The 18,919-nt window shown below is 54.0% G+C and overlaps 6 protein-coding genes across 6 annotated transcripts; 1 reads left to right on the top strand and 5 right to left on the bottom strand.

Moving 5' to 3' along the window:
• Window positions 1-127: 127 nt before the first annotated feature.
• J4E83_003005 (uncharacterized protein) lies at window positions 128-2,181 on the bottom strand (the record flags this gene model as incomplete). Its single annotated transcript, XM_049329945.1, has 3 exons — window positions 128-1,434; window positions 1,482-1,861; window positions 1,916-2,181. 3 exons carry the CDS (start codon window positions 2,179-2,181, stop codon window positions 128-130), a joined length of 1,953 nt encoding a protein of 650 aa, XP_049190441.1.
• A 576-nt stretch (window positions 2,182-2,757) lies between these two features.
• On the bottom strand, window positions 2,758-4,739 carry VAC8 (Vacuolar protein 8; the record flags this gene model as incomplete). The annotated part of the gene is made up of 7 exons (XM_049329944.1): window positions 2,758-3,086; window positions 3,132-3,881; window positions 3,931-4,176; window positions 4,223-4,336; window positions 4,389-4,509; window positions 4,560-4,645; window positions 4,697-4,739. 7 exons carry the CDS (start codon window positions 4,737-4,739, stop codon window positions 2,758-2,760), a joined length of 1,689 nt encoding a protein of 562 aa, XP_049190440.1.
• Window positions 4,740-6,153: 1,414 nt separating this feature from the next.
• Window positions 6,154-8,058, top strand: J4E83_003003 (uncharacterized protein; the record flags this gene model as incomplete). The annotated part of the gene is made up of 1 exon (XM_049329943.1): window positions 6,154-8,058. The coding sequence occupies one exon, from the start codon at window positions 6,154-6,156 to the stop codon at window positions 8,056-8,058; it is 1,905 nt and encodes a 634-aa protein (XP_049190439.1).
• Window positions 8,059-12,058: 4,000 nt separating this feature from the next.
• Window positions 12,059-12,590, bottom strand: J4E83_003002 (uncharacterized protein; the record flags this gene model as incomplete). Its single annotated transcript, XM_049329942.1, has 2 exons — window positions 12,059-12,331; window positions 12,390-12,590. The coding sequence occupies 2 exons, from the start codon at window positions 12,588-12,590 to the stop codon at window positions 12,059-12,061; spliced, it is 474 nt and encodes a 157-aa protein (XP_049190438.1).
• Window positions 12,591-12,918: 328 nt separating this feature from the next.
• On the bottom strand, window positions 12,919-13,949 carry J4E83_003001 (uncharacterized protein; the record flags this gene model as incomplete). The annotated part of the gene is made up of 2 exons (XM_049329941.1): window positions 12,919-13,487; window positions 13,559-13,949. 2 exons carry the CDS (start codon window positions 13,947-13,949, stop codon window positions 12,919-12,921), a joined length of 960 nt encoding a protein of 319 aa, XP_049190437.1.
• A 419-nt stretch (window positions 13,950-14,368) lies between these two features.
• On the bottom strand, window positions 14,369-14,893 carry J4E83_003000 (uncharacterized protein; the record flags this gene model as incomplete). Its single annotated transcript, XM_049329940.1, has 2 exons — window positions 14,369-14,779; window positions 14,831-14,893. The coding sequence occupies 2 exons, from the start codon at window positions 14,891-14,893 to the stop codon at window positions 14,369-14,371; spliced, it is 474 nt and encodes a 157-aa protein (XP_049190436.1).
• Between the last annotated feature and the right edge of the window lie 4,026 nt (window positions 14,894-18,919).

The following is an 18,919-nucleotide window of genomic DNA, read 5'->3' as shown; positions in this document are numbered from 1 at the left end:
GCTGATTGGTGGCGGACTTCAATATTGGTCCTGGGAGACGCAGTTACATATGTACAACCCATAAACTTTGACTGATCCCTGTAGCGCCAGGATATGCATGTCACGAACGCCTGGGTCAAATCAACCCCTACCCTAACATTTCTCCCCAGTTTGGCACCACCACGAACTTTCCCTTCACTCTACCAAGACTTGTTGCATCGCCCCCGTCTTCCGGCGCCGTCCTCTCGCTTTCAGGTCGGATGCTAAGGCTAGCAACTTCCTGGAGGAAACTGGCTTTTTGTCCAGGTGTAAGCTCGTAGCTTGTGCCTCCCCAGTCCAGTGTCGTGCGGCCAGATTCATGCACGCGCAACTTTCCTACCAACCCACTCCCGAATCGTACGCCCTCCCTTGATCTAGCAGAGGGGTCGGAGAAGCTGCCCTCTTCGAGTTTGATCTTTGGATCCGGCTTGACTGATGGCTGCGCAGGCGGTTGAGCGGGCTGAGGGTCGGAGGTTTCTTTCTTGATAGAAGGTGGCTCCACCGCAGGCATAAGGGGTGGTATTTGAAACAGATAGACGTTGTTGTCTCGTACCGTAGGCTTCTTCTCCGTGCTGGCGGCGTCTGCCATAGGTACATCGCCAGACCCGTCGACCTGTGGTACTTCTTCTGGACCCAACTCGGCTCGGATATGGCGTAGATTCGACTGGAAGCGTGCCCATTCGGCGCGATCTTCATCGGTTTGGAGGATAGGCTCTGCTATAGGTTTCTTCCTGAGCTTAGGCTTTCGCTCGGCATCTGGTGACTGTGGTTCCTGTTTCTCTGCGGGCTGAGCTGGAGCGTCAGATTGGCCCACCTGCTCGGCATCGACCATGTTCTCGTCTTCACTAGTAGGTTCAGTCTTGACAACGACGTCTGAGTCTTCCGAATCATGCCAGACGCCCTTGAACTGTTTCCGCGAACCTGTGATCTCCATGTCCTTCGGTTTGCTCTTGGGTTTCCGGCTTGTTTGTTCGGATGCAGCATCTTTGAGTGACTGCCCACTCGATTCTGCCTGCTCCAAAATCTTCGCCGCAGTCTCTGAGCTTGCCTCTGTATTGATGCCAAATGTCCGTTCCTGGTGCTCTTTCCTTCCGATACGTACGGGTAACGCTGTTCTTGCTCCGCGTAAGGTGGGTGCGCTTTTGGGTTTGCTTTCGTCTTCGTCCGAGGAGATTTCGATCAAGTCGATGTCCTTGCGCGGCACATCAGCCTCGTCTTCTTCATCAGACGATACGAGGCCGCCATCTTCTCTCTTGATAGATGGACCACCTCCACTTCCGCCTCCACCCCCGCCACCTCCACCCGATCGGGAACCAGACCCTCCATAGCTGCCGTCCTCGTTCTTGACGCGCTCCGCTCTTGAGCCCGATCCGGATCCGAAACCAGAGTATCCGCGATTCGGGTTGTTCTTCCTGTCTAGTCCAGGTCAGTACGTAGAACCATTGCCAGAGCGAGTGACATGCCTTCCTTGGAGCTGCCCAACGAGAATGGTCCACTGGCAACACCACTGAATCCACCTCTAGCGTTTTTCAGCTTGCTGGCTTCTCGTCTTGCTGCCCTTGTTGCGTCCGCCTGCTTCCTAGCTTCCGCCGCAACCTGCTCCTTTGTCCTTTCTCGGTCGCGGGCAGCCAATTCTTTTGCGATAGCGTCTCGCTCCTCTTTGCTCCTTCGCCCGGTAAAGGCGGGGGTTTTGACGCCCCTCTTCCCTCGAGTTGTGCCGCCGCGGCCGCGTACAGACGGTGATGCAGATCGCGAAGGAGGCACTGAGCCCTGGAGACTACCGAGTCTTTGCACTGGAGCGCGGGTGGTTGGTTCTGCGCTAGGTTGGGGTGATGCAACAGCCCTGTCGTACATATATCAGTACTGCCGTCAGGGTAAATGGAGGAATAGAGCATACGATGCAGTCGTTGAAGGCGCCTCAGAGGCTTGCGACTCCATGGCTGCCGACGCGCCATCACCACTAATGACTGGTTTCGCATCGCCGTCTTCTTGCTTGGGGACCACAGGCTCAGCAGCAGCTTCCGAGGCGTCTGCGGGAGCTGTGCTTTGCGGGGTCGCATCCGTGGATTCGCTCGCGCCAGTCGTGGCTCGCCCTGCTACTGCTCCTCCTCTTGCGCTGCCGCGAGCGCGACTAGCTCCCCGTCCTCTTGGTTTTGGCGGCATTGCTGTTATACGGGTGTTGTTAGAGGGTAGTGCGTGGTGACTCGCGCAACGCTGAGAGACACAAATATTTTGGCTATCGATAACTCGTTAGCTCCAACGCGACGTCACATGTCTAGGTGAGGGGCCTCGACTAGTCTCAGGCATAGACCTGTCGGTGCATAAGCGGATGCTCTCGCCTTTCACTATTCACTTTACAATGGGCCCTGTCACATAGTCATAGTCAAAGAAGCATATCATCACCAAAGGCTACGAGTCTCGGAACATCATCTAATTCATTTCCTGACGACCGAAGCCTCGATCCAACTCTATCAATTACAAATTTGTCCGCGTCGAATGCTCAGGTAAGAGTAGTGGTAAGTTATGTGCATGCCAATGTATGTAAAAAGCCCGCTCCGCCAATGCTCGCTAGAGATACTGAGGATGATTGTGCTCCCTGAACGCCAGCCTCCAAGATGCCCAAAAGCAGTGTGTAACATGAACGCATTAGCAGAGAACCGGAATATGGCGGATACGAGCAAGAGTGCCAACGCGATGAACAACCGATAAACAGGGTATAAGATGCGATCCAACTCTTCTCTATCCTTCGACGAGAGTTTTGGGGCTCTTGCCAAGCAGCTCGAGACATCTGCGTGCGAGGGTGACGACCTCGCCCTCGCCGTCTTCGTTGTCCTCATCGTCCGATTCGATGTTGCGCTCGGCAATCTCGGTCACCATGTCGATGATTTCGTTCGATTTGCCAATGTGCTCCATTAGCTGTTGGTCTTCCGATTCGAGTAGCTGTAGCAGTGTCCAGATCGCGATGTGCTGGAAGGTCGGGTCTCCGCTCGCCAAGAAGCGGCGGAGGTAACCGTGGATTCCGCCTGCGGGTTCCGTCCAGTTCTGGATGAATATCGAGTAATCACCGACTGTACTTGTTAGCGATGATTGTAGTAGCGAAGAGTTAGACTTACCCTTGGAAGACAGGTTTCCCAGAGCGGCCGCGCTGTTGCCTTGAACCTCGATGCTCTCCGACTCGGTGAGTGGAATGAGTACATCGAAGACGCCCAGGTTGAGTAGATGGGGCTTGAGCTCCTCACTAAGGGCAAGAACGGCAATTGCTGCCGTCATCTCAGACTGAACCGGGAGTCGCACGTTGAGCACGAGCGACTTGCATTTCTGCACGGCACCCGCCTCCAAAACCAATTGCTTGTTCTTGTCTGAGCTTGCCGCGAGGTTGCGCAGGGTGGAAATGGCGTGGCACTGGATCTCGTCGTTATCGGTGGAGCCGAGCAGATCTACGAGAGGCTTGAGGAAGCCAGCTTCGATGATAGGCGATTCGTTGGCAGGGTGGATGGAGATGTTTCGTATGCATGCGACGGCGGATAGGATAAGCGGTAGGTAGGACGATTGCAACAGGCGGAGGAGGGAGGGTAGACCACGAGCGCGCACAATTTCGAGCTGGTAGCGTTCGTCCGATGCTAGGTTACGGAGAGCAAGTGCAGCCTGGCACTGCACCTTGGGCGAGGACGACTCCATGAGGTGTACCAAGGAGCCAACCAGCCTGCCCTCGGTCTGTGCCAGCTTGGCGCGGTTGCTTGCATCGACAGCAATATTGCTGAGGGCTGTGGTGCAGTAGTACTGGACATCGACATCGGACGAGGATAGCAGCTGGACGAGGACGGGAATAGCGCCAGCGTTCACGAGCTGTTGTCGGTTGTCGTCTGGTACTGTGTCAGTGCAAAGCATGATGAAACACTGCGAGCATCTTACCTGAATGCGTCATGTTCAGCAGCGCGCCGGTGGCATTCCTCTGCACGCGCATGTCTTTGGACTTTGCTAGTCTTGTGAGAGGCTGCAGTGCGCCTGAGCGTGCGATCTTCGCTTTGTTGTCTTCGTGTGTAGCCAAGTTGGTGATGCACCCGACGGCGTTACATTGCACCTCGACGTTGGGCGAGTTCATCTGCTTGATCAATGGCGCAAGACCTCCCAGTGCGACAATGGCTACCTTGTTCTCGGCTACGATGGTTAGTCATCGCGTCGAGGATGTAGGGTGTGAACGTACTGTTTACCGCCAGATTGCCCAGGGCGGCACTCGCTGCACGTTGCACTTCGATGTCGGGGTTCTGGAGCAGGAACAGAATAGGCTCCAGGGTGTCTCGGTCGACCTCTCTGACATCTAGACGGATGGTGTTAGATGCGGCATGTAGGTATGGTGCCGGGTCATGTACCTCGCTCTGTTATCTCGGCAAATGTCAAGCTTGCGGACCGCTGTAGATCGATGTTGTCCGAGTATACCAGCGTACTCAGCGCGCGGAGGGGTTCGCCAGAAAAGAAGTCGGTCTCGGCTCGCTGCGCAAGTTAGCATGGAGCCGCTGCAGCAGAGGCGGTGGGCAGCGTACGTTCTCGAGGAAGCCCAGCAGGTCGGCAACAGCTTCCCGCTCGCTGTCGGCCAGCACTGGGTCATATATGCTGTCTCTCGAGCGGCCTGTCAGATTTTGTCAGCAAGCTCCCACGGCGAAGATTTGGGTGGACTGACCGCCGCAGCAGAAGAATCGGTAGCAGAGGTCGGAGACGCCCATGGCTGGAGGCGCAGACGGTCGCAGTCCGGCCGAGTGAAGCTGGTATCGGGTCTGCAGGTTCAGCCAACAATGCGGTGGCGCAGTGAAGAATGCGTGCAGCTGGCGACGGGAGACAGGTTGGGCCGGTGCGATGGGTTGATGAGCTTGGTGATGTTGTCACCCGCCCCAGGGTGTTGAATCGAGCTTGGCAGATGGAACTTGGAGGTGTGCTAGGCGGGCGGCAGCGTCGCCCGTGCATGCAGTCAGTCAACAAGCGTCGAGCTAGCCAGCTTCACGTGAAGACGACGACGATTTGACAGCAGAGAGCCGCGTGGATGCGTATGTGCAGTGTGTATTCTGCTGCTATGCGACACTCGAGCAGCTGCGCGGGCGTTCGCGCTCTTCCAAGGCCCTATCGCAACAATCCCAGCAACCCTATAAGATGATGTATATGTGCATTTCAAGCTTCCCTGCCTCCGCTATCGTCAACTCGGTCAAGTCGGCGCGGCTTGAAGGGTCCAGCGATGCAGACAGGGACCCCGGGCAATGCCTCTTGCTGGTCGCCGTGACGAGCCAACCGCGTCGAGCTTCACGACGGCCGCAACGTCATGTTTCGGCCGTTTGACGTGTACAACCAACAATGCGCCGGCCAGGTCACAATTATGGCCCTCATGCTGCCCTATTCGCCTTTGCAACGCCCGGCGTCATGTACGGTCTAGCGGCCCGCCATGCAGGCCATCTGTCGGACGCGCCCCACGTCCTCTGTCACTGTTATCACCGCCTGCCAAACCTCATGAATGAAGCCATGGTGCTGCGCAGCTCGCTGCAGAGCCTCTGTGCGGGGTAGCCGCTCTCCTCGCCCTCTACCCGTCGCGATGCGGCGACGGCTGCTTGGCTATCTGCTATCCCATGGATCATCCAGCACACCTACTACGCTAGACTGCCCAGAATCTTCACCGAGCACCCACTCGCTATGCGCAAAAGCAGCAGATTACCCTGCGAACGCGTCCCATAGGCGCGCATAACTGCATGGCTGGTTCACGGCCGCTCACGTGCCTCTGCGCCCGCGCCTCCGCTGACGGCCGCCTATTAACAACATGCGTGGGGGAGGCTCCGAGCGGAGGACCAGAAGCAATATTCTGGACAAAGAACTATGCCCTCCTTTCCCACTTCTGCCCTTCTCCTCAATCAACTACACCCCAGATCCATCAATCAATTGCCACCCCGAGCAATTTCCCCAGGCATACCGTGGCTCGGCGCGCGTGCAATTTCCTCGTTCCGCTAGCACTCCGCTGTCACCAAGCCCGAACATAATCTTATTACTTTACTTCCCGGTTTCGCCCTTCGCCGCGCGACTCACCCCACGATCGCCGCACACATAATACACCCGCTCGCCGGTGTAAAAAGAGGTTTGCTCTCACTGTGAACCGGTTTAATGGCCCCAATTTCAGAACCCTCACACACTTTCCAGAAGCTCAAACTCGACACCTCGACACCCCACAAACCCGTCGCTTCCACCTTTGCATCTTTCGCGCCTCTAGCCCGTAAACAGTCCCCGCACAACCACCATGGCCAGTCCCAGCTAACCGCCGAATTCGCTGCTGCAGAACCGCAGAACATCTCGCGCGCCTCTTTCCCTACGCGTGACCACCATGGCGCCGACTTGCGCGCCGAGTCCGACGATGAGGGCTCCCTGGCTGTAGGCAGCAGCGGAAGTGACGAGGATTTTGTAGCCAAATTCAGGCAGCGAAAGACGAGCATCAGCTTCAACAATGAAGTCCGGCTCGACACGGGAGAGGGCGTCGGCCTGGGCGTGCCCGTGCCCAAGTCTTCACGGCAGTCGCATTCACGCACACCCGAGAATGGAAGCTACTCGGATGGTTCGCAGCAAGACTACATGGAGATGCCCTACACCATGCGCCGCAACATGCAGTACCGCGTTGGAGAGTCCCGATACCCACTCGTCCAGTCCACCGTAGACGACCTGGCCAATGACTCCGAGTACCGCGACCAAGTCGCATCCTTGACGTCTGATGCTACCGCTTCGCCGCCGCTAGACGAGGCGCAAACACCCCTCGAGGCGCCGTCCGAGTACATGCTCTCGCCAATGCCTGCCACCTCCCCCATGGAGTTTCCCCTCTTCTCGCCCTCTCCGCGCCGCGGCGGCCCACCTCGGACCAAGAGCTGGAGATCGGAGATTGGCGAAGATGGCAGTCTGAAGAGGACTAGCCGCCGATCGTCTGCCCGTTCCGGCCGTTCTCTGTCGTCCATGTCGCCGGCTGCCTCCTTCCTGGCGCGTTACAAGGCGTCCGAAGCCCCAATCAAGGCGCCCGAGCCAGACGACGAAGGCCAAGGCATTGGCTATGACAGCGAGTACATTATTGGAAAACAGATTGGTTACGGTGGCTTCAGCGTCGTGAAGGAGGTTACAAGCATGGAGAACGGCAAACCTGTTATCGATGCTGTCAAGATTGTGCGCAGGCTGCAACAGGACAAGTCTGAAATTGAGAACGAACAGATCCAGACCCAGTTCGACCACGAGGTGGAGATCTGGCGTTTCCTGAGGCACCCCTATATTCTTCCCCTCCTCAGGGTATACACCACCGACTATGCCACTTTCTGCATCACCAGGCTGAACAAGGGCGGGACTCTCTTCGACCTTATCCGCGACACACGCCGCCAGAAGAAGAGCGGACTACCAGCTCACTTAGTGAAGCGCTATGCCTATCAGCTGGCGTCAGCCATGCGCTACCTGCACAACGACGTCCAGGTTGTACATCGCGACATCAAGCTCGAGAACTGTCTTCTCGACATGACTGTAAACGACGCTGAAAAAGACGGCGGCGATGTTCTCCTTTGCGATTTCGGCATGGCAGACTTCATTGTCAGCGACCAGCGCGATGGTCCCGAGCCACACTCGATCGGTGACAACCAGAACATAGGCCCCGCGGAGACCAGTACTTCTATCGCTGGTAGCCTACAGTATGCGGCTCCTGAGTTATTCAATACACCTGGACCTGTATTCTCACCTGCGGCGGACATTTGGGCGTTTGGTGTAGTGGTCTTTGCTCTACTCACCGCGACTCTACCTTTCAACGACGGCCTCGACATCAAGACGATTGAGAAGATCAAGAACTGCGAATGGGACGCGGACCTCATACGTAATGCAGAGTCGGCTCAAGCAAGCAACATCGACGACGCCCTCGCATTGGTCAGGGGTTGCCTCGAGGCTGACGTTGAAAAGCGTTGGAATGTCCATGATATTCTAGAGTGCGCACTGTTGCGCGACTGCGAGCAACGCTTCGAGCACGTGGCTCGCCCTTGGGTTGCAGAGTCATGAGCTGATGAATTTCCTTGTACGAGTTACGTTTGGTGTTGGACAGGCCTTGGATACCCGGTTTGCATTGCGTTTTTTCTTGCTCATACTTGGTGTTCGCTTATCATCCGGCATTCTGCGATTCAGTCACTTCCGTTGGCTTTTGGATACCCTGCACTATTATTCCACTCATGATCCTGGTCTTCCCGGCGTTTTCTTATCAATGGTTTGGTCAAAGGATGGATGGTCTTATGATGCATTGTACTTTACTTGGCTGCCAGATGAGCGTGGTTTTCACCACAGACTCCATTATCTGTCATGCCCGCGGCGACTATCAGCGGCTTATACGACCTCATATTATGATGAGCTTTCTGCAATGTATTGTCACTACTCACAAGCCTTGTCTGTCTCATGATCGTTGTGCTCACATGGTACTTGACAACTAACGCACACAACGTGGCAACGTTGTCCAAAAGATCTACAGTCGTGGTCTTCGTGCTACTGCGTTGGACCGGTGGTAACCCCAGATACAGAACCTGCAAGCATGTCGATGGCACTTTCCGGATCCGCGCACGCCTTCCCCGCAGTACGACACCCACACGTTCCGTCGCATCCACACATTTTGCTTCAAGCACGGACGGCGTTGCGCTATCGTGGCTGGCTCTGCTCGGGTATCTCACACCCACATATGATTTTGCGCTGCGAGTGCTTTAGCTCCTTCCCTATCCAAACGGTTACAACGCTAGCAGTGCGCTCGTGTACTGTAAGTACCACTCCTTCTAACCCCGCGGTTCAACGTCACTCGTACTCTCTACTACTGGACACCGGTGCTTCGTCGCTCATCAACACCGCAGCAGTCGCATCACGAGGATCGTGAATCTGCCAGCGCCAACTCACGTCGCCACTCCTGCCGTCCTGGAAGCAAACCGTCGTTTAGCGCCTCTAATTGCGCGTGGTGGATGCTCTACCAAATCAGGCAAGGCCTCGTTTTGACGCTCGTGGAGTGCAATGAAAAAGGTCGCCTGATTTCACCGACTGATTACCAGGAGTCCGACATCATGTCTCGAGGACTGATCAGCCTTGTACTCACAGACGCTAGCTAGCCTGGCATAACCTTATGATGCACGTCAGGCGTACCTCTGCGGATGCGGTCAACCACCGCATATCCCAAACTAACCAAGAGTCTTGGCCACCGATAAAAAGCCTTGTCAGTGAGCTTCATGGACTTGTTGCCTACAATGTAAGGTGACACTAAAGTTTCCCCACGTGGTGTAATATTAAAAAGGTTCGGTGCTACGCCCATGCTGTTTAGGTTCGCCCGTAACTCTTCCTGACATTTGTATCGTCACTTGAACGTTAAATCCAAGCTAGTGCTGACCGTAGAGCTGTCAACAAACATCACGGCCCCTTCGACAAACGAAATGGCCTTTTTCACGCACCGGTGCCTGCATCTTTCATTGCTAGCTGCAGGGAGCACGAGGTAATACCAACGGAAGATCGACTCGGGATTTCGTGTCTATATAACCTTCGTATCCCATCTTACTCTGAGATTGCGCGCATGCCCGATATCAATATCTTGCATCCTTGAAGATGTATCTTCCCATTCTTAGTGTGCTGTGCACCTTCTTTCTTACTGCTGCTGCACAATCTAGCTCGACCTTCACTCCAGCTCGTCCACCCTCCCTACCACTGGCCGTCAAGAGTCCATATTTGAGCACATGGTTCCCTGCCGGTAGTGATGGAGGAAATGGAGGCTATCTCCCAGGCCAGTGGCCATCATTCTGGACGTAAGGTCCCTCTCAACGCTACTTATTGGCTGCATGCTAACATCAATCAGCGGACAAATTCTAGGATGGACTGGCTTGATCAGAGTCGACGGCAATACCTTCGTCTGGATGGGAAAGCCCGACGGCTACAATGACTTCGCTAATCAGACATCATACGAATATACGTCAACCAAGAGCATCTTCACCATCACCGCAGGCGACACGGTTCAGCTCAAAGTCACATTTCTGTCACCGATAACTCCTAATGACTTCAAGCGACAATCTCTCATCTTCTCGTACATGGACGTCGAGGTCTCGTCTTTAGACGGTTCTCAACATGACGTGCAGATCTATACCGATATCAGTGCTGGTAAGCATCTCTAGCTCCCTGTGTAAGCGTGCGACTGAGCTAACATGCAAATAGAATGGACGTCTGGTGATGTCGCTGCTGTGGCTGAGTGGGGTTATGGTACTACATCAGATGGTATCGGCTATCACAAGATTTGGAAGCAAGGTCAGCAATCTTTGAGTGAGGTCAACGACCGCGCAGAGTGGGGTAACTGGGTAAATAGTCCGCCAAAAGACATGGGAATCTGATCTGACATCAGCAGTACTATTCCACCGAAGCAGTCGAAGGTCTTACGCATAAGTCCGGCGCAGACTCTGAAGTCCGCGATGCCTTTGATAGTGATGGAAGCCTCGACAACGCGGAAGACTACGAATTCCGACCAATCAACGCTGAGTGGCCGGTGTTTGGATACGCTCTAAACATGGGTTCCGTCGGGTCTGACGTGAAAAGCCAGCTGTATACTATCGGTCTATGTCAAGACGACGCTATACAGTTTCTGGGCGCCGAAGGCCTCAATAACGTGCCATCACTTTGGAAGAGCTATTTCGGAGACGATCTCACCGCGCTATCTTTCTTCTACAAAGATTACGAAGAGTCCAACAGACTCTCTACGGAGCTCGACGACAAGATCTCCAAGGATTCCAAAGCAGCTGCAGGAGATGATTACGCTATCCTGACTAGCTTAGCTGCTCGTCAGGCATTTGGTGCCACTCAGCTTGTCGGCACTCAGGACAAGCATTACCTCTTTCTCAAGGAGATATCGTCCAACGGAAATATGCAGACTGTGGACGTCATCTACCCTGCTACCCCAATCTTCTACTATACAAACCCAGAATTGGTCAAGCTGTTGCTTGATCCGCACTTCGAGAACCAGGAAGGCGGACACTATCCAAATAAGTTCGCTATACATGATCTAGGAGCGCATTACCCCAACGCTACCGGCCACCCAGACGGTCTGGACGAACACATGCCGCTGGAAGAATGCGGAAACCACATGTTCATGATGCTCGCCTACGTCCAGCTATCAGGCAACACCGACTACATCACCCAACACTACCCCATCCTCAAGCAATGGACCGAATATCTTGTAGAAGAAAGCCTCCTTCCAGCCGATCAACTCTCTACCGACGACTTCGCGGGCGCACTCGCCAACCAAACCAACCTCGCACTCAAAGGCATCATCGGGCTTGAAGCCATGTCCCAGATGGCGCGCATCATCGGCGAAACAGCAGACGCAGACAACTACACCGCCATCGCCCACGACTACATCACCCGTTGGATCGACCTAGGCATCAACAAGGCCGACAACCCGCCTCACTCTATCCTCAACTACGGAAACGAAACCACCCACGGTCTCCTATACAATCTCTACAACGATCGCCTCCTCGGGCTCAACCTCGTGCCCCAGGAAATCTACGATATACAATCTGCCTTCTACCCCACCATCAAGGAAAAGTACGGCGTACCCCTCGATACTCGGAATCGTTACTACACAAAGTCTGATTGGGAGATCTTCTGTGCTGCGGTAGCGAGTAAGGATACGAGAGATATGTTTATTAGAGATCTGGCGAAGTGGGTGAACGAGACGCCTAACTCCCATCCTTTTACCGATCTCTATCAGACGAATGATGGGACGCAGCCTCCTGGTATTGATTTCAAAGCTAGACCGGTGATGGGAGGGTTGTTTGCGCTGTTGTTGCTTGATAGTGAGGGGTTTAGTGCGAGGAAGAGGGTTTTGTAGGGTCCATGTTACATGTAGATGTGGCTTTTGGAGACATACCGGCGAGTATGTTATTCACTGCCGTGGGTATGTTGTTTACGGTAGTCAAGTAGGTCCGGTGTGGTCTTCTTCTTAACACGGGGTTTCTTGAACAAATCACATTATTGTCACTTCCTACGAGCTTTCTGCCTACTTCTTCCCCTTGCCTTTCCCCTTCTTTCCCCCTGTGCCGCCACCTTCAACTTCGCCTTCTCCTTCCAAGTCCGACAACGCCTTATCAGCGTCGACATTCGCGTCATACTCCACATCCTCCACCCACTGCTTCGCCACGAAAAAGTGCCATGTCGCCGCGGCTGCAAGCCCCATCACGAATGCCATCGAGAACAAAGTCTTGAATATTGACCATAGTGTTATACTAGCGAAGTACCGGAGCCATGGTGTGACGATGGCTTGTCTTTCTTCCTACATAGTGTTAGCATCTAAATTCATCGGCTCCGATATCCTAGAAGGAAAGACGAACCTCTAAATCCGGATTCACGCAGTATAGCAGCAAAACGAGCGCAACGAGAATAAATCCCAAGAGGATGACGGTAAGAACTTGGATGACGGCAAGCAAGATCGAGATATCGCGGGTTGTACGAAGAACCTTGAAGCCGGCCGCTACGAGAGGCGTGACTTGTTCGAACGCGGCGTTGATTTGGCGGGAGTACGGTATACCCATCTTGGGTGGTAGCGTTGCCGTCGGAAGTAGCTAGTTCGTGGCGCTGTAGGTATTCGCCCTGGGTATCGTCAAAAGAAAGAACATAGACTAGACGTTAGCGATTGAATAGTGTATTTGTTGAACCAGAAACCTGGAAAATGGTATGCATGACATAGCGGGGTCGCTACATTGCGCATGCACATGCGCGACGGGAAGGTGCGATGAGTGGGTGGAGTGCAGATGGGCCACTGACGTCATTTTGACCATGACGAGGAGCAAGGGTGAAATGAGTGGTGTTGTGCTTTAGCGAAGAGAGATCTCGAGATAACATTTATCAATGTGACTATCTTCATGATTGTCCAACTGATACCGCATCAATTCCCTCGAGAAATTTGACAACCGTCTCGATGAAGTGCCGCATTGCTTCATCACCAGAGAGCTCATGGTCAGCATCGAACAGAATAATCTGACACTGCTTACTCGCCAGCCCATCTGGAATCGTGCCAATCCACCTCTTGAGCAGGGCTTCCTTGTCCACGGTCGGGGGGACCATCTCGTCTTTCTCTGATATCAGAATCAACGTCGGCTTGTCCAGTTTACCGAATGTGGACTGGAGGGTCGAAACTGGTAGATCGGAAGAGAAGAAGTCGTCGTCGCCTCCCACAGAGACTAGAGAGTGCCAGCGGTATGCTGTTACCGGAGATGTGATAATGGGTGGGATGAAGGAGCTAGACATGATAGTCTTTTCTTCTCCTTTCGCAATGAGGTCTTCGGCGTGCTTGAGACTAGCGGAGAGAAGATCCTGTGGCATGAGCAGTCCAGCTGTTTCACGATCTGAAGTTGGAGCTTGCATGATGTAGCCGTCAACCAGGGGAGGCGCTGGCAGGGTAGTTGCGTATGTCATGATGGCCTGACATCCTTCTTATTCGTCAGTAACTAGCGAAACCCGAAGAAGAGCATATGGCGTTGGTAGGATAGCATCGACTTACCAGTTGAACTTCCAATCAACACAACTTTTTCCTTCCCAATCTCTTTCAGATACTGCACCAACTCCTTCAAGTCTTCAGCATCCTCCTTCAAGCTTCCATATCCGAACCCTGTATAACTGCTCCGCATTCTCAGTTCCCAAATACTATAGCGCACGCCGTTTCCATCTTTCAAACTCGCACGTTCCAAGGCGTCATTCAAAGGTCCTAGGTAGGGGGTTGTATGCGGACCAGTGCCCAGCCCACCAATGAAGACCAAGGCGTTCTTGCACTTGGCAGAGTTGGAATGGCGGCGCTCGTATGCACATGTCTTTGGTTCGGTCGGAGGAATGGGGTGGACGTGGACTGAGAAGGGACGGAATCGTGGTGTATGGGTTGGCTCGGAAGTCGACATTGTGGAAAGACGGTTGGACTCTTTGTTGCTAGAGTAAGTCTGGCTGCTTCACGTCTCCTTGGATCTTCTGCATGCCATTGTCGCCAAGAGTGCATAGTCAGGAGTGGGTCATCTGCGTATAGCGACGTGCGTGATTGGTGTGCTTTTCGCGGAGGATTTGATGGGCGTACATCAACTTGGCTTGATGTGCTAGCATGTCACATCTCTGGTTTGCTTACGCTGATCAATGCATTACATGGTAGGTGGACCCCAGATTGACAGCACCTTGGGAGCACAGGTGCGTTCATTGGCATTCTTCGCGCCATATATCCATTGTATAGCATGATCCATAGTCTTGACGCGTACCTCCTGGGTACAATTGCAGTCTAGAAGTCTATTCGTGTAAATGCGATCTACCCATAGTCCAATTCTTGTATTCCTCACAAGAAGGCAGCCGCAGCCGCCGCAGCCATGACGCCGAACTCAGCCCCCAGCCACTGTCCAGCAAGTGCAGTCGGCATCGCGGCTCCCTCGGAACCCGTCGTAGAGGTAGCCCTCGCCGCAATAACGTTCCTCACGATGCTGAACTGATCGCTGACCTGTTGTTCCTTGAACGACCTCGCCGCACTCGGCAGGGCTGTATACCAATCTGGCTTGGAGAAGTATGTGGGGGTCTCATCGGCCATGGTGACTTCAGCCGGAATGCTGTAATTCGAGGCGGTGCGAACGAAGGCGTCGATTTCGGAGCGCGCGGACGTGAGAGAGGACTGGTAGGGCTCGCCGAGGGATTCCGTGAAGCGACCGTACGCTATTTGCGCGTTGAGGAAGACGGAGGTGGTCCATTCCTGGGCCTGCGTAATTGTCAGTACGGCGGTAGACTCCCAGGTTCGCGCTCAACGTACATCGGATGGATTGGCGAAGGTTGGAATGGCGGACGTGGGAATTGGCGGTTCTGTGTAGACCATGAAGTCGCCTCTCACCACTCCCGCCACTGCAGTCAGTAGAAGAAGGCCTGTTTTCGCAAACATGATCCGATAGATGATGCAATGTCTACTGGTAGCGAAGGTGTGTGCGAAAAGCGAACGTGTAGTAGATAGGGACCGAAGTGTGTTGTTGCTAAGTTGGATGGTGTTGGACGTCAACTGCGCGCCTTCGGTGGCACACCCAAGAATTCAGGCGCGGCCCCAAGACTTCTTTCCTCGTATCAAACCGCTATTGCTCCACATTTTGCTGATCGTGGTCGTAACGTCCTGGGCGCAGCTGGGCAATGCGAAGGATCCATGGACGGCGGCGGGTGCACGGGGAAAGTCATGACGAACTGCGGCGGCTCCTCCACGGAACGCGAATGGACCCACTTTAGCTGACCAAGACGATGAAAGAATATCTCCACGTCTTCGACAGCCAAACCGCCGACCGACGCCATACACACCTATCAACATACTGTTTAGCAATGTCCCAAATTGCTAGCAAGATGTGTGGTGCGTAGGGAAGTCCTCGTTCTTGGGTAGGTAGACGCCGCATACATGGCCTGCCCTACTCTGTCAACCATGGAAAGTCTCCTATTCCGTACACATCGACACAGCACAAGCCCGGCACTAGGTCCAGATTCTGTCTCACCTTCAATGATACCTGTACTCGTTGCTCCATGGCTATTCCGCGCAACACGGTAGCCTCTTCGATTGGAGCCCATACGCACAAGGCCTACCGTTCAACGAGGGGTTTCATGGCTTCCAATGGTCCCAGCTCATCAATAACTACCATAGTGATGACTGTCCACACCACTCAGCCTGACGGGCACGATACGACGAAGACCCAATTGTGGTGGGGTACAGCTCTCCCAGCAATCCCGTGTCTGCACGTTCGTTGTAGCCCATGTCTGTGGTGTGCGTACGTTTCGAGATCTGAGCGCTTCGTTCGTCCGGTATGTATCGTCAACTAGAAATCCATGATTAGTTGTTGCAACTTAGTGAGCATATTGTTGTCCTGTCTGCAAATTGACGCACACAACCTTGTCCTCGTCATTGGGGAAACCGGGCTGGAGAGGCGATGGATGTGAGTTGCGCAGTTAGTAAGTGCACCCAATGAATACAGTGTTTGGGTTGTGGACGCTCCTCTTCGGTATCCATCGTGGCTTGCAGCATTGTTCTCGGCATTGCTTCTTGCCTCATTGCTTCGACTTGAGAAAGCCTTGTCATCCTGCAAAAGGCTGAGTTCCCGAATGCACTGATGTCTGTCTTGGGGAGCTGAGGAGCTCTATCGTGCGCGAATAACCTGTAGTCCGTGGACGTGGCGACTGACCCAAAGACGCGGGTTCGACGGGGCCCGCGAGACTGTAGTCCTTGTTCGCAGTTTTGTGTCATTTATAACAAGGGTTAACAAATACAATACCCATTCGCCGGAAAGAGTGCGTAAGACCAGAAGGCTGATCAATTGACACAGCGAAATATGGCCATGATATTACTTCTCGGTCCGATTACCGGCGTATAGGTGTCGACACAGCATTCAGAAATGAGATGAACGCGGTCCTACTCGGAATAATGCAGCTCACATCTCCTTGTCAAGATCAATAACGAGCTATCGGTCAGCATGAGGCATATCTGATGGAGATGCGCGCATCCAAGATATGGGGGTGTGCTGTGCTCAGCATCCCGGCGTATTCGCGCTCAACGCTCGGCGGGTATACAAACTGCGCACACACAACAAGACATGGCGTCAGCTGATACGCAAAACACTGTATGCTCTGACCACTACGATGTGTCGCAGGATGCGCATACTTACTTGGCCGAAAAAACAAAGCCACAGGACATCTGCAGACGGCACATATCATACACCGTTGTACAAAGGTCGTGTCGATATCGTCAAATATCACGCGTCGTGGAAGGATACGGTGAAACATCGGAGGCTGTTCGCCGTTTGGTGCAGGCTATTCTTGCATCGTTGCCAGGATTTGGGCAGTCTCCTCGTGTGTCTATTTTCAAGTCAATTAGAAGAGACACATGAGTGAAAGACAGAGGACCTAATCGTCCATGGACGGCGATCACATACCACTGAACCAACGAAGTGGAGGACTGGGTCCGATCACTACGACATACGACGAACTATTACACCTTGAATCGGCACTGACCGTCCCAACTGGCTTTTTTGAGATATTCTACCAAGTGGCTCGACTAGAGCAGCCACCGAGTCGTGATGAGAAGCCTTTTAGCCTAATACCCCAGTGGCAAGGCTCTGAGGATAATTGTGTCGTTTCGTGGCGCGGCGCTTGTGGTGTTCGACGGCGGCCAACGGGACGGAGCCTTGGTTAGAACCTTCAAAGATCTCGTGCTCGCGCAGCCGCCTCGAACGGTCATTCATTGATTTCTGCCCCTGTAGAGGAAAGAACGGCTGGAGATCCCGACAACAACGACGGTCCGAGCGTGGGATCTCGTTGAGTGGCTGCGCATGATCGGAGTCGGAGTACACTAAACCAGCATCGGTACACCACATAGTCATGATTACTGTAGACTATTCCCAGCTTTGGTGGCTCATCTGGCTGGAAGCGAGGTTCAAAGGATTCGGTGTTGGTGGGCGTTGTGGATACTTGGACTGACTCCGTGCACATTGTCTGGGGTGATCCGACAGAGTACCCTGCCCATCTCGTGATGCTAGTTAACCCACAGAACAAAGCGATGTGATTGCGCGACCTTTAGGCGCCCTCAATGTACACATACCCACCATGCTGGGTGATGCATCGGACATGGCTGCTTTTGATGCAGTCAGACTTGACTTTTCGATAAGACAGAATGCCAACGCAGGCAAAGATTGCTTAGGTGCGGGCGGGCACGGCATGCAAGAGTAGCCAAGTCTGCTGAAAGCCCGTTCGGGATCGCTAACAAGCATTGAAGAAGCAATTGCCGCATCAGCCGCGCATGCAAGCCCTTTCTTGTGGGTTCCAAAGGAAGGGCACAGCGGCCAGAGCATCCCGCGAAGGAGTCGAGGGCGTTCAGGGCCGTGGGAAGCTGCAGGAAACGCATTCAATAATTGCTGTGATTCAGCCGGTGCAGGCTGGGCAGCGGGATACTTAGATCTCATCTACCTTATGGCGTCTTCGGCTGATCAAGAGTGTTGGAAGATTGGCATTCAAAGAAGAGCCAGCCACCCGTTGGCGGCTTGGCCCAGACATCGCCCAGGCGTAAGCGAGACCGCCCGTTTATACGGTGGCCGAATCACGTTGACAGGACGCTAATCAGGGATGGTGCTGCTTGCAGCATGTGCTATCAAATAAGACGATGGTAGGATGTGTTAAATGAGCCCGGTGAAGCAGTTGCAATGTATCGCGTGAGGTCTCCTCGGAGCGCGTTAGCTGTTGTTGATCTCTGGGGAAGCTGTCTGGGGAAACCTCTGGGGAACGGCTCGAGGCGCTGACGGTGCAAGAAGAAAAGCGGGATATCGCATTGCAGATGTGGAGTTTCCGCGGAGTGTATTATTGAGCTGGATTGGCCATGAACGAAGGAGCGTTCTGCCGTTCGGCGCTAGCCCGTGCCTCACATCCATCACGTGTTCGGGGCATCATCGAGTTAGCAGGCTGGGGAAATCCGGCTCCATCTTTCCGCCAACCACGCCTCATCACCTCGGCTCCGCGTGCTCTACTGTTTTCCCCAGGCTGGCCCCAATCATTATGGGGAGACCCTGAAAATGCGCTTGTCAGACCCACGTTCTCGGTCGCTGGAGTCGTGAGCTTAGAGTAAGGGGTTAGTGGCTGGTTAATCTATTCAACCGTAGCATGCGACACTGTCGCAGCTGATCACGACCTTCGAGAAGGTTGGCGGAAGTGTCAAGCCTGTATGGCCGAGCCGGAACAAGGTCGCGGCTGGAGGCTTGTCCTTGCCCAGGTGAGCTTCACGAGGGCATACCGGGCTGGCGGGCCTTGTCGCACTGTAGGCATGCATCCATCAGGCCAGGTCCAACAATTCCATCACAAGACAAATGAGCCTCATTGCTTAGGCTTCTTG

The sequence above is a fragment of the Alternaria metachromatica genome, assembly GCF_023757995.1.
Source record: "Alternaria metachromatica strain BMP 0045 chromosome Unknown scaffold_5, whole genome shotgun sequence".
Taxonomy (NCBI): Eukaryota; Fungi; Ascomycota; class Dothideomycetes; order Pleosporales; family Pleosporaceae; genus Alternaria; species Alternaria metachromatica.
Note: the sequence above shows the minus strand (reverse complement) of the source record. Positions and strands in the feature narration are given on the sequence as shown.